General features: G+C 49.7%; 1 protein-coding gene across 1 annotated transcript in view; it reads left to right on the top strand.

The window, feature by feature from the left end:
* The window catches only part of PLXNA4 (plexin A4), a 442,851-nt gene that overhangs the window by 51,169 nt on the left and 377,527 nt on the right, over positions 1 to 14,155 (top strand). The window contains exon 2 of the mRNA XM_053553499.1: positions 12,089 to 13,355. Within this exon, the coding sequence (XP_053409474.1) occupies positions 12,171 to 13,355 (1,185 nt within the window). The 5' untranslated portion in view covers positions 12,089 to 12,170. The remainder of the gene's footprint in view (positions 1 to 12,088; positions 13,356 to 14,155) is intronic.

Raw genomic sequence — 14,155 nt, 5'->3', positions numbered from 1 at the left:
ACGTGTGAGTGAATGGGGGCCACCTTCCCTGTCTTCTGCTTGGCCTTCTCATGCCATCCCTTGGCCACCCAGAACTTGCCCACTGGTGCCACCTCCTTGAGCCCCATCACGTGCCAACACCAAGGCCTGCCAGGCTGTTGCCAGTCCAGAATAGTCAGGGTCTGTACTCCGGCAGGCTCGAGGCCTTCCTCTCCTCCCAGTTGACCACTGTGTGCCTGGAATGCAGCCTTCTAGACCGATCCCTCCTTCTACTTCTGATAAACATTCTCCCCTGGTGACTCTGCTGGGGACTTTGGGAAGTACTAGATCAACAGAAGATGTCAGAGTAGACAGAGGTAAAGCATGACTTGGAGCAAGGTAATGAAGTTCTCTGAGCCTCAGGGTCCCCACCTGGACGGCCATCCTAACGGGTTGGGTGGGGATGGTTATACATTTTTGGAGTTGTAGGTGGCTCATTGCATGTGAAGGAGTTTATGGAAGGCAGAGTCTTCCACCCATAAGAGGTGGTGGGGGTCATGGTGATGATGGAGCTTGGGCCGCATGAGAGCAGGAGGTCGGGGGAGCTGGCAGCACCTTCCTGTGTAGAGTGCGCTGTGTCTGTGGAACCCACAGTGGGCTTAATGGCCTCCTCGGTCTCACGGTGGATTTGTGCCTTTATCAAGCCTCAGTCCCCCTCGTGGCCTTTCCTGCCTTCATGACACAGCTGCTGAGCAGGTCCCAAAAGGGGTGTCAGTGGCATCTGACATTAACCCCCCTCAGCCATGCTGACTCTGTATTCGTGTCACCTGGAGAAACAAGAGGACGCAGCTGATTCACAGGGCTGCCTTAGGAAGGAGCTAGTCATGTCAGGAGTGCTGGCAAAGGGGCGTGGCATTGATTTGGGAGGCAGAGATTGACTCGTTGGGGACACATCTGCTGCATTACAGTGATGGGCACCTTCAAGAATGGCCTCCAAGGGGCTTCATGCTTCTGTGCCTCTGTGCAGTGGTGGCAAGATGGGGGCAACACTCCCCACCCCTTGCCTTGTGTGTTGCTGGCATAAATACAGAAATGAAGGGAGGTCTCATCCCAGTGGGCTGGGCAGGGGAAAAGGAGTCGGGAGATAAGAAAGTGTAATTAAGTTGGAGTCACAGTCAGCAACTAGCTGCGTCTCTGTGGCCTTTGCACTCACAGGGTATGCCCAGCAGATGGAGAGGCAGCATGTCTCAGTGGCTGGAGACCCAAATCCTTAAAGCACACCTCGATTCTTGGGAGCAAGGAAGGATGGGCCAACATAATATACTGGCATGACTTGGTCATTGCTAAATATTTTTAAAGTTTAGTGTCAACATGGTGATAGGGATAATTTCCAAAGCTTAAGATATAAAATACCCTACCGTGCTACCCGCTTGCATATTTCCAGGTAGTAGTGCCTGTCCCCAAAACTTTGTTGCACTCATTCTGAATTTTTTTTTTTTTTAAGGAACAAATATAGCTCTGTTCAGCTTCTGGCTGCAGCGGAGATTTCTGCCAAGATTTGCGGCATGCAGCTGAAATATGTTTTGTATTTTATGAGCTTTGGCTCATCATGGAATTAAATAGCACTAATTACATGAATATAGACCAGCAAGGGAGACAACTGTTCACTTCCTGATTTTCCCTGGAATTGAAAAAGAAAGGGAGGTAGTAGAAGGGCAAGGGAGGTCCCGGGGTGCGAGTGCTCCTACGGGCGTCGGGTGGCAGCAGGAATGCTGTCACTTGGCTGAGTGGGCCCCGAGGAGCCTGCTGCCCGCAGTGCCACTGTCTGGTGGACTCACAGGCTTCCTTGTGGGATGACTCCGTGGGGCTGGAAGGCTGGTGGCTGGGCTGGAGAGGCTGTTTGGGCCGCTGGGGCTGCTGGGGGCAGCCAGGCCTTTTAGGAGTGGGCTGGTAACCAAAGAGACGCTGAGGTCCAAGGACCTGCTCCACGGACATGCAGCTTGGTTTTTTCAAAACCCTGTATTTATTATCATTTCCAAACTGACTTTTTATTTTCAGTTAGAAAAGTCTGGTTAGAGACTTCACACCAGTCTGAGGAAGGAAGTTTCCACGTTTTTTTCTTACTTGCTAAGAATGGGAATGACATGGGTCAGATCATGCTGGCAGAATCAACTTGTCGAGGGTGTAAATGGAGCCCTTGGGCAGGTGGGGGTGCGTCTCTTGCTGACCCTGCGGTCACCAGTCTTGCTGTGTACAGAGGTCCCGGGGGACAGAAGGAAAAGGGGCCCTTCCTTTCTCTTGCCTGTCAGTCTCAAAGGAACCCACACCTGTGCTGTAAAATGTGCTGGGTCCTTCTTGTGAGAGAGAAAACTGACTCCAAGGAGAGGGATCTAGACCCACTTAGCAGGTGGGAACCCCCAGTTCCCTGAGGGCAGGTGGTGGAATTCAACCGTAGAAGGCACTCCGGAGGCTCTCCACAATTCAGATTTAGATAGCTAAAAAGGCAATTTAAGCAAAGATGCAAAGAATCTCAAGAGAGAGATAATAGCACCAGCATTTTGTCTTCTAGTAAACACTGCCAGGGGTGTTGTGACAGTCACCATCATGTGGCTCAGCCCAGCAAAGGCTGTTTGTGAAACTCTCCCAACCTCAGTGATGTGTTCCGTGGAGCCAAAAACACTTCACTTTCCCTTCTCCTGGATTTACCTGTAGCCTGAAAAGAAACTTGGTCACCACCCTATTTCTAGAAACACCATTTTACAGATGGCAGAACTGAGGCAGTCACCTAGCAAGACAGTGCCACTCAGAAGTGGCAGTTAGAATGACTGTTTCTGCCTCCTGTAGGATTCTTGGCCATGACAATTCAGAGAGAGGAGACTGTGGGTGACATTGGCTGACACGCGAATGGCTGTGAGTCAAGAGTATCCTTCCTCCTCCCTTGACCATGAAAGGAGAGCAAAGGGGCAGAGGCTGCATGGGTGGAGAATGCTGGGTGTGGCTCTGCTCACTGGGGTCAGGTGGATAAGCTGGAGAGTCTGAGAGAAGTATGGGCCCCCAGTGGCTTGGAGGCTGCAGGACTTTCTGGATGAAAATCTGTCAGCTTAGTATGCCCCAGGCCATGTGCCTGAGATAGGCTGCCTGGGGAGGTGACCATCCCCAGTGTATGGTGGGCCCCAAGTCCCCTCTCTATGACCCAAATGTACACCCAGGTCTTGGGGAAGTGACAGCAAAGGTATTCCTCCATTTTTGTACATCCAGAGGCTGATGGGGGTCCTTTGAAGACTGGGAGCCACTGGCCCTGGACAGCCCTGGATAGGGCATTCCTCATGGGTTGGGGTGGCAGACAGCAGCCACCTTGGTACCAGGCTGTACCATATTGCAGAGCGGGTCTCAACACCAGCTCCAGCTGAGGGATCCAACCCCCTAGATTCCTGGCCAGCCTTTTTCTTTAAATGATGCTCTGGAAGGGAATTTAGGATTCTGTCCTCACTATCCCAGGCTTCTATTGAGAGTGTTGTGTTTTTAAATCCTCACTGCCAGGCTTGGAGTAAAGAGAGTCATTGCCTAGTGACTCCCCCCACTCAGAACTCACAGTGCCTGGAATATCAAGGCCACCTCCCAGTAATAATAAAGAGCTTCATCTGGGGCTGCCCGGGTTTTGGCGGAAGCTCCTGTTCAGCTCTGTTGGGAGCAGCAGACTTGGCCAGGGGAAGGGAGTCCTGCACCCTGGGAGAGCACCCTCCAGGCCAAGACCTGGGAGGCCTGGTGATGGGGAAGACAGGAGGGCGTGGAAACCATAGATGGAGGCCTGTGAGGTCCAGCCAGGACCTAATCTCTGAATGGAGCGGCTCAGACTCACCCTCCTGCAGAGGCTTCGGCCCTGTCCATGGTAATTGCTTCTCCCCAGCCCCTTCTATAAACCGGGAAGGCAGGATTAAGGAAGCCCAGTGTAGCTGAGCTTGGTGCTGAATTTCCCTGGGACCCGCTGGTTGCCTGGCAGCGCTGGGACTCTAAGTCCCTGCTTGGCTCCCCAGTTGCCCCTCCTCTCTTGTCCTTTCAGCCCTCCTCCAGCCCTTCCTGTCACCAATTTTACATTTCCCATTACGCAGAGGAGAGAAGCATGAGTGAGGGAAGCTGCTGGAATGCTGTGCCCGGATGCAGGCCAGGCTCTGGTGGAGCTGACCCTGCTCAGGCCCTGTCTGCACCTGTCCAGAGGCACCGCTGTGACCCTGTCTTTACCTTGAGTTTCCCTCCTAGGGGTAGTGCTGGGACAGCTGTACTCTCTGGCTTTTTTCCTGTGATGAATGTAGCACTCATTTCTGGGACAGTGACATGGGGAAGAGGAGGCAGTGAAGGGGAGGCCATGGCTGCAGGGAGGTGGACAAGCACATAGGGCCAGCCGTCATGGGCACCAGATTGCAACCAAAGGCATCACTGGCCACAGATGGAGCATGTAAATATAACCACCCAGAAAAAGATGTAAAATAACAATTCTTGGCTCCCACTTCTAGAAACCATGAGTTGAAAAGTCAAAAATGCAGATAGGAAAAAAATACCTATTACTTACGAAAATGTTATTCTGAATGCATAGATTACAGATTGGAGTAGGAATCTCAAAAGGGTATGTGATGTGTCCATTTTGCTAATTTGGATCAATGAGTATCCAGTGTTTTGAGGATGAATAGGAACAAGCTGTCCCCCAGATCTCCTCCCTGCCCTCCAGGGAGGAGAATCTGTGGAAGATTCTTCTGTCCTGCAAATGTTGGCATAGTCATCTCCTCTCTCTCTGGGCTTGGTGACCTGCAATCTGGCTTTGGGAACAAGGGGGCCTGGCTGCTGGCATGTAGAGGGGATTTTCCGTAGAGCAGAGACCTCGAGGCCCAGCCTCAGGGTGGAATCCCAGCTCTGCAAAGCAGTGTGCTGGCTGCATATCTGCCCACCAGGTAGGGTGATGCTCCCTGTCACAACCCTCAGACCTGTGACCACAGAGCCGCATCACAGTAATGCTCTCTTTCCTGTCCTGTGTGGATGTTCCTGGTTGGTGGGGATCCTTCTACCCTGAGGCTCCACCATCCCATAGGCCCTCACAGTCCTTGCTATCCCGAGTGGTAAAAGGAAGAGAAGACACACTTATTTCTTGCCTGCTTTGGCATGGAAATGCCACCACGACACTCTCATTATTTGCATAGTCACACTGGATACCAGGTGGAAATGCAGAGGCTGGGAAATGTAGTCCACAGCTGGTGGCCCCCTCTCCCTAGCAACTACGTGCTAACAGCCTCATCCATGGGGACACACACATTTTTGGTGGAATTTAGCTTCCTGCCCATTGACTTCCTGAACGATAGAGATGAAGTTACGTGTGGCATGACATTGTAGAAAGGACCAAGGAAGATGACAAAGTTTCTGGTTTCTGGTTAGGGCTGGGAAGATAGAGTTCTGTAGAGCTTGCTGGTGAGACAGCTAGAGGGTTGTGCAGGAGCCCCTGAGCCACTGGAGAGCAAGGGCACTTTTTCTGCTTTGGAGTATCTGTTCCCCTTCACCCAGCTCAGAACTCCTCAACGTGGTGTGAGCTCAATCAGGAGTCGTTGATTGAATGGACAAGTGCACGCTGACTTCTAGCACCTTCTGTCTCCCATATTGTCTAAGCTTTCCTTCTGCAATGTCATTTTCAGGCTCAGCATCTTCTCCTCAGCTGGGTCCACACTGAGGGGGGACAGTGTGGACCATGGCAGTGATTCCCAAAGTCCAATTTGCAGACACAGGGGACTCATTATGATATTTCAGCTGGTGGAACCGCAGGCGTCATTGTAAATCATGTATGTAAGATGTAATTTCTCTGATGCATTTAAACTCACATTTTAAAGGACAAAATTGAGTATTTTAAGTATTTGTAAGTCCTGGATTAGATTCGGGCAAAACCAGCTTTTTTAGTTTGGTCCCTTCTTGAGCTGGTTGGCTTAGCATGAAGATTTTACTCTGTACTTCAGCCAGAAGTGACACCAGCTGCCACCTCATATGCTGTGATGTGGAGTGGTCATTCATTCATTCATTCATGTGCTCCCAAACAGTTTTTACAAACCTACTGCTCTGGGCTTGGAACGGGAGAGAAGAGTGGTGAGCATAATCCTTGCCCTTGAGGTGCTCATATTTTTAAGGGGGGCAACATCAATGGACAATCATAACAGAGTTTGTAAAATGTGGGACTCCAGTGGCACTGGCTCCTGTGCTTATCTTAGTGCAGTGCTATGATTAGAAGGCCGCCTTTGAGGAGTCAGTTTAACTCAGACACAGAGGCATGACCAGGTGGAGACTTACCAAGAAGTCTCCCGAGGCAGCTCTCAAAGCAAATGCTGGCAGACAGGGGAGCACTGTGTTTGATCCTGAAAGTTGGCATACACACATGCACATCCACCCAGACCCCACCTGGGATAATGCCTCACTATTTGTAAAAGCATAGTTCATCTCTGTAAGCAGCAGGGCACACAAATCTCTTTGGCTTCTCCCTTAATGCCACAATGCACTCTTTTGGATTTTTCTATGTGTGGGTTAGGAGTTTCTCATTAACCAGTGCCAGAAAACTAAACTCAAACTGGCTTCCACAAAAGGGAAATTCTTTTGGTTCATGGAAGGTACGAGGAGAGAGCTGGCTTCAGGGCACACAATTTGCACATTTCTATGACATCCCCTGGGACCCAGGACTCTCCATCTTTTGGCTTAGCCCTGTTCTCTGCAGTACTTTGGCTTTGTTCTCCCAAGTCCTCTCCCCACTTCCCACCTCCATGACTACAATATGGTGCCAGCAGATCTGATGCCTAAGCTAGAACTTTCTCCTTTGGTGTTTCCATCCAAAGCCTATTGCTTCTCCAAAATCTGATTCAACCAGCTACTCATTCCCAAGCCAATCACGGTGATCTCTCACATGCTCTGTGTTGACATACAACAATAATGAACATCACTCAGCAAGACACCATCACACATTGACACAAACACAGCTATGAAACACTGATATACCAAGGTCATGAAATCTTACCCAGTTGTTTATATAGTGCTGCTAATGTAAGGGCATAATGTCAAGTTCATGAACTTAATTGTATAAAGTGTATGAAACTAAAGTCTCACTACACTGTGCTCACTTTTTCTCCCTGACACATTAAGTTTTAAAATATTTTATCTTAAAAAAAGCATGTGTGACCCACTAATTCATAGTGGATGGGTACTTGAATTATGAAACACTATTTTGGAATCTGTTTTTTGGAAAATCTATTACCTGCCGGGCGTGGTGGGTCACACCTATAATCCTAGCACTTTTAGGAGGCTGAGGTTGGTGGATTGCTTGAACTCAGGAGTTTGAGACCAGCCTGAGCAATAGTGAGACCAACTCCATCTCTAAAACATATAGCTGGACATTGTGGCAGGCATCTGAAGTCCCAACTACTTGGGAGGCTGAGACAGGGGATTGCTTGAGCCCAAGAGTTTCAGGTTGCTGTGAGCTATGATGCCATAGCACTCTACAGGGGGCAAGAAAGTGAGACTCTGTCTCAAAAAACAAAAAATAAAATCTATTACCCCACAATAAGTGATCTGAGGACCAGGACTCAGTCTAGAGGAAATGTATTATACATAAGTTGAATGAGACCTGACAAGCTCTCCAAGTCCCAACATGACTGTGTGACCTCAGTCAAGAACCCTACCTGCTCATGCCTCAATTTCCCTAACTATAAAGGGAGTATACATATAATACCTCATCTGCCTAGTAGAGTTATCATGAACAATGAAAGCAGAACAAGGTAATGTCTATGAAAACGCTTTGTAAACTCTAAAGTAATTTGTGAGGTAATTGCTATTTTAAACTATTCTATAATAACTTTCTTTTCTACCACTCAGGAATCTGAGAGAATGGTGCTATTTCATGAAAATTAGTTTGAGCTCTTTAGAACTTGCTGCATAAAACAAAGACAGCCCTAATTTCTTTAATCAAAATGATGATCAGCTTCAAAAAATGAGTCCCACTTCCCTGGAGACTACTCAGAATTAAAATCTGATTTCAAAGAAGGGAAAATGCAGAGTGTTTGGGTTTGGTCCAGGGCCTTCTAGGTTTCCTGCCCTTTGTCCCACCCTATCTAGTCCTATGAATCTTTCAGGGTGATCTTGGGGCTGACTTGGTCCCATTCCTTGCCTTTATGAATCAGAGTTGGGCTGATAGTTGCCTGTAGTACTTTATTTTGAAACCAGCTGGAGAGTGACTTGAGAGTGAAAAGATTGGGAGGATCTGAATGGGCATGGGGGTTTCCTAGGTTGGGATTACCACTTATAAGGATTGATGTTCTGGGAGGGAAAACCCCCTGGAAACACCAGCTTTGGCAGGTCAGAGCAGTCTTTGGTGGTCCTGGTGGGGCAGGGTACTGGTGGCTCTGCCTATCTGGGGTCCCAAAGTGGTGGAGAGGGTGGCCACTGGGTCTCCTCTGGGGTGGTGCCTGGTGGGGTCCTTGGTGAGGCCAGCGAGAGCACACATACTTGTGTCTCCCCTATCTCTTCCATTTCTTTCTCTCCTATTTGTTTCCTAATCAGTCTCTTTCGTGGTGTGTAAATGAGAGACAGGTTATTCACATCACATGTTATTATTTCTGTGGGGCCCCCTCCTCTCCAGGCACAGAAATTTCACCATCCCCATATGAGGGTGATAAGTGTTTGAGATGCATAACTGTGTCTCATTTCAGTGTCTAATAGAAGATGGAGAATGAGCCCTGGCACCTTCTGCTCAGTAAATTCATAATTACAGGTTTCCTCATCTCGCCTCTTGCAGACTAGGGAACCATTGGATGGCTGCGGGTCTGTGCGTGTGTATGGGGAGGCGCCTTCCCATGTGTATGGTAGGTTCCAACATGGAGACTGCAGAAAGTTCCCTACAGAAAGATTGATGGTTGGATCTCCAACCTGCACCTGCTGTCTGGAATGAGGATGACCAGCCCTGTTGGAATTCGGTTGTTGGCAGAAATGTGTCAAGAGCCGTGTTAGCCAGCAGAGCATATGATGCCCAAAGAGCAGACTTCCTGAGTCAAAGGCTAGGAGCAGGTGTTGGAGTAAGTTCAGATAAAGTCAGAAAAGAGGCCGGGGTGATGGAAAGAGTGCTGGCCACCATGTGACCTTCTGCAATTGCATTTGACTATTCTGTATTTCAAGTTCCTTGTCTCTAAAATAAGAGACTGGGCATCATTGAGCTGGATAATCTTTCTGGGTCAAAAACTTCTAGATTCTTCTCTGATATTTGGATTTGCACAGCAATTAGAAATGAACCATCTTGACTTGTAATCACACCTGTTGAGATGCACTACCAAGCACCATCTCACTATCATAATCCTAATTCCATTTCAATCTTGCCAGCATGACACCTCCACCATCATCATTTAATAGCCACTTCCTGTGGGTCAGGCAGAGGACTGTGCCAGGCGTCTATAATCATTAACACTTTTAGAGCTAAAGAATGGCACCCATCTGGGAGGTATTTCTGCCAGCTTACACCTTGTGGCAGAGAGGGGCTTTGGTTTTCTCCCGATACTGGTAGGTAATGTCTTGGGATTTCTGTGTTTGGGTCTTACATGAATTTTAAAGCACTTCCAAGTGTTTTGTATTCTGGGCTCTGAATTTATGGCTTTGCACTGAGAAACCTGAGTTTCAATCCCAATTCTGCCACTTATCAGCCACTGTCATGGCATGGCTAGAGCTTCTTTACTTGAAAAATGAGTAAAATAATTCTGACTCCAGAGAGCTGCTGTGTTAAGTGAGGCAATCTATATGAAAGCATTTGTATGGGCCTGGGGTGCAGGAAACGCCCCACAAGCATTGTTGTTCCTCCTTGCTTCTAGCCCCTCTTTCTGTCAGTGTAGACACAGCTGTGGAGCCTGCACTGTAGGCTGGGCAGGGTCCTGGTGCCATGGACACACAAAAGCAAGGCAGACCCTGCCTTGGTCTCATGGAGCTCACAGATGCTCTGCTCTAAACTTGGGCAGAGGCTTGGGCTAAGTAGAAAGAAACCTCTCTGAGGCCCTGGCTCTCTTCCTTTAATGTATGAGTACGTTTTAGCCTCAGCTGCCCAGCGACACCTTGATGAAACCCTACCTCTCTCTGTCCATCCTTACCTTCCACTGGACTCTTCCATGAACTGTGTTCCCCAGACATAAGCTTCCTGGTGTCATGTGCCTGTGCACAGGCTATGCGGACCCCTCCCAGGGAACTCCTTTTCCTTCCAGCCGAGCCTGTCTTCTCCAAGTTCACTGCTCCACCCAAATCCACCCCCTCCCCCAGGCCTCCCAGAGCCTGCTCCTTGCTTTTTTACCCCAAGTTTGATGTCTTCTTTCAACATAGCAACTTCCAGAGCACTCTGTGATAGAGAGCATGACTTCTCATCATATGCAATAATTTGGGTTCTGATGAGATTGACCTGAAGATTTCAAGTTCTCTGAGGACCTGGTCCTGGGTCCTGCAGCGTCTCGCATGTTTTATGTGTATTCTGAGCAAACATTTGCCTCATAGCTGAGTGACTGAAGGCCACTGGCTTGCAGGCTGCTGTTGGTGGGTAGTGTTCCGTCTGTCCATCTGCCAGCCTTCCGCTTCTGATATTTACTCAGCAAGACCTGAGATTTTGGCTGACAATGCAGTCTTTATTTGGTTTTCTTCCTTCTCCTCTTGGTTTCTGGCTAACCTAGTAATCTCTCCCTGCTGGGAACCTTTCTATTGCTTCGTGGTCTACCTTTTCCTACACCTTGACTCCACAGACCTTAGATGTCCCCAGGTAAGATGTTGGCAATTCTTACACTGATTTCTCCTGAATTGGAAAAAATTACGAAGCTGTCCATTGAAGACACATGCGGAAAGCATGTGGCATGGAAATGAAGGAGACCCTTAGGAAGGGAAGCAATTTTGTTCAGTAGGGAGTTATTTATGTATTTGTTTGACCACTTTATAAAACATTTTTTTCTCTCATTTTAATGAAAATCTCTCAGAGGAGGTCCCACTATGGGAGACAGCCAAGATCTGCCTTACTAAAAGGACACTGGGGCGCAGAGCTGGGCAGTGTACCCAGAGGACCTGGTCACTGCCTCAGTGTGAAGGGATTGAGGGTGTAGGTTTTCATTTGGCCTCACTGCCCCATCCAGCAGAGAAGCTTCGCCTGAAGTAGGTATAGACACAGAGGGCCAGAGGTAGCAGCTGTAGTGGACAGCCCAGGAGAAGGGGTTGAACTTTAACTCTCCTGCTGCATGTGTTGGGAACTGAGGTCCAGCCACCTCCACTTCTCTTAGGTGTGCAAGTCACACAGCTTCCCTAAACCCATATTCCTTACCTATAACATGGGGATTAAAAAATAGCATGTACTTCTGAGGTCTGCCAGTCAGGGTTTTAGCAGTCAGCAGGTGGCACACACAAGTTTGGGTTAGTAAAGGGACTCTTCATTTAAGTGTGTGGTTACTTAAGAGGCAGTGTGTCTGGGGGGATAGTAAAAGTGAGGCCCCCGTTACCACCTCTAGGGGCAATGGAGGCCACAGGAGGTGGTTCACAGATCCTGGAGCCAGAGAAGCCTGCTGGAGGGAGTCACCCGCCTTGTCCTCTCACCCTCTCTGCCTCCCTCTAGTCTTTGGCTGATGCCCCTGCTGGTGGCACCTAACCAGGCTGAGGGCAGGAAGCCCACTGATATACTGTCCATATGGGTCAGCCTCATGAGCACTGGGAAGGGTGGGCAGGGATCTGGTGGGACAGGAGAAAGATGCCTGGCATTGAAGGGTTGGCTAAGAGGACATGAGACAGTCCCCCAGAAGGTGCGGGGCAGTATTGGACACAAATTCAGGATCTTGGTAGACAATGGCCATTGATCATCATCACTGTTATTATTACCATTATCATTATCATCATCACTATTATTACTACTGACATGTCCCTCTTTGGGTGGCTGCCACCCAGCTTGACTGTCTCACAAGCCCGTGGTGATGGCCAGCTCGGTCAGCCTCCAGCAGCCCCCTCTCTGTCCCACCCTGTGCATTTCTGTCCAATGTGCCAGCCAGAAAAGCTGTAGGGTGAAATGAAGACATTTCCCTTGTTCCCCAGCATTAATCACAGTGTCTTCTTTCTCCTGTAGGGGACACTGCACTCTGAGTCCTTGCTCTCTGAGGGGACAGCTGTGCCTGAGTGCCGCTGTGCTGCCGGGACCCAACTCTGCCATGAAAACCATGCCTTGGAATTGGACCTGCCTGCTGTCCCACCTCCTCATGGTGGGCTTGGGTTCCTCCACGCTGCTGCCCCAGCAGCCATCCCCACTGTCCCAGAAGCGCTCTTTCATCACTTTCCGAGGGGAGCCCACTGAGGGCTTCAATCACCTTGTCGTGGATGAGAGGACAGGACACATTTACCTGGGGGCCATCAACCGTATTTATAAGCTCTCCAGTGACCTGAAGGTCTTGGTGACCCACCAGACAGGGCCAGACGAGGACAACCCCAAGTGTTACCCGCCCCGCATTGTGCAGACCTGTAATGAGCCCCTGACCTCTACCAACAACGTCAACAAGATGCTGCTCATAGACTATAAGGAGAACAGGCTGATCGCCTGCGGGAGCCTGTACCAGGGCATCTGCCAGCTGCTGCGGCTGGAGGACCTCTTCAAGTTGGCGGAGCCATCCCACAAGAAGGAGCACTACCTGTCAGGGGTCAATGAGAGTGGCTCGGTCTTCGGCGTCATAGTCTCCTACAGCAACTTGGATGACAAGCTCTTCATTGCCACGGCAGTGGACGGGAAGCCTGAGTACTTTCCCACCATCTCCAGCCGGAAGCTGACCAAGAACTCCGAGGCGGATGGCATGTTTGCCTATGTCTTCCATGATGAGTTTGTGGCCTCGATGATAAAGATCCCCTCAGACACTTTCACCGTCATCCCTGACTTTGACATCTACTATATCTATGGTTTTAGCAGCGGCAACTTTGTCTACTTTTTAACCCTTCAACCTGAGATGGTGTCTCCCCCAGGCTCCACCACCAAGGAGCAGGTTTATACATCCAAGCTCGTCAGGCTGTGCAAGGAGGATACGGCCTTCAACTCCTACGTGGAGGTGCCCATTGGCTGTGAGCGCAGCGGGGTGGAGTACCGCCTGCTGCAGGCTGCCTACCTGTCCAAGGCTGGAGCCGTGCTGGGCCGGACCCTTGGAGTCCATCCAGATGATGACCTGCTCTTTACTGTCTTCTCCAAGGGCCAGAAGCGCAAAATGAAATCCCTGGATGAGTCGGCCCTGTGCATCTTCATCCTGAAGCAGATCAATGACCGCATTAAGGAGCGGCTGCAGTCCTGCTACCGGGGTGAGGGCACCCTGGACCTGGCCTGGCTCAAGGTCAAGGACATCCCCTGCAGCAGTGCGGTGAGTCTGGGAGGCTGGCAGGCCAGGGCGGTGGGGTATAGAGGCAACTTTGTCTCAGAACCTCAGCCTTGCAGCCGGTGTGGGGTGTTGTCTCACCCACCCCCTTTGTAGATGAGATGAGTATATGCCGCCTCTGGGTCTCATTGGACTCAGGGCATCACCAGCTCAGCGGTGATGACACTAAAAGTCTAGTAGTCAGAGCTGGGGCTAAAACATAGATTTCCTGTTGGGTACTTTTTTCTATTCCATCTTGCCTCTCTAGTTACAGGAGGGAGTTCTGGGAGGTCAGAATTGCATTAAGCAGATGTTGTGTGTACCAGGTGTGGCTGGGTGCTAGTTTACACTGTGCCATGGTACGAGACATGTACCCATCCCTCTTACCCACTAGACCTGTGAATCATTTTCCTGGGAGTTTAGAATAAACATGGTGGGGGTAGGAAAAGAGAGAGTGAGCAGCCAGCCTACATTTGAGATAGAGGTGAAGTTTTAGGACAGGTGTGCTTTTACCCCTGTGGTGTCTTTAGGAATGGTAAGTTGAGGTCAGATCTGGTACAGTAAAAGTCCAATGAACATATAGGAAAAGCCCATCTTGCTTAGACAAGGGATAAGAAGGGACAAACCATGTTTATTAAGCACCTTCTGTATACACAGTGGAGAGAGACACATCATGGAGTTACGAAGGAGCCTGAGAGCAGCACTGGATGACAGGAGGGCAGCTGGCACAGGGAGGGCAGAATGAAGGGCAGACATAGGCTGTAGCCTTGCAGGGTCACCACAGGTGGAACAGGGGACAGAGCCTC

This window comes from Nycticebus coucang, chromosome 11 (assembly GCF_027406575.1).
Source record: "Nycticebus coucang isolate mNycCou1 chromosome 11, mNycCou1.pri, whole genome shotgun sequence".
NCBI classification, from domain to species: domain Eukaryota; kingdom Metazoa; phylum Chordata; class Mammalia; order Primates; family Lorisidae; genus Nycticebus; species Nycticebus coucang.
This window is presented reverse-complemented; position numbering and strand designations above follow the sequence as displayed.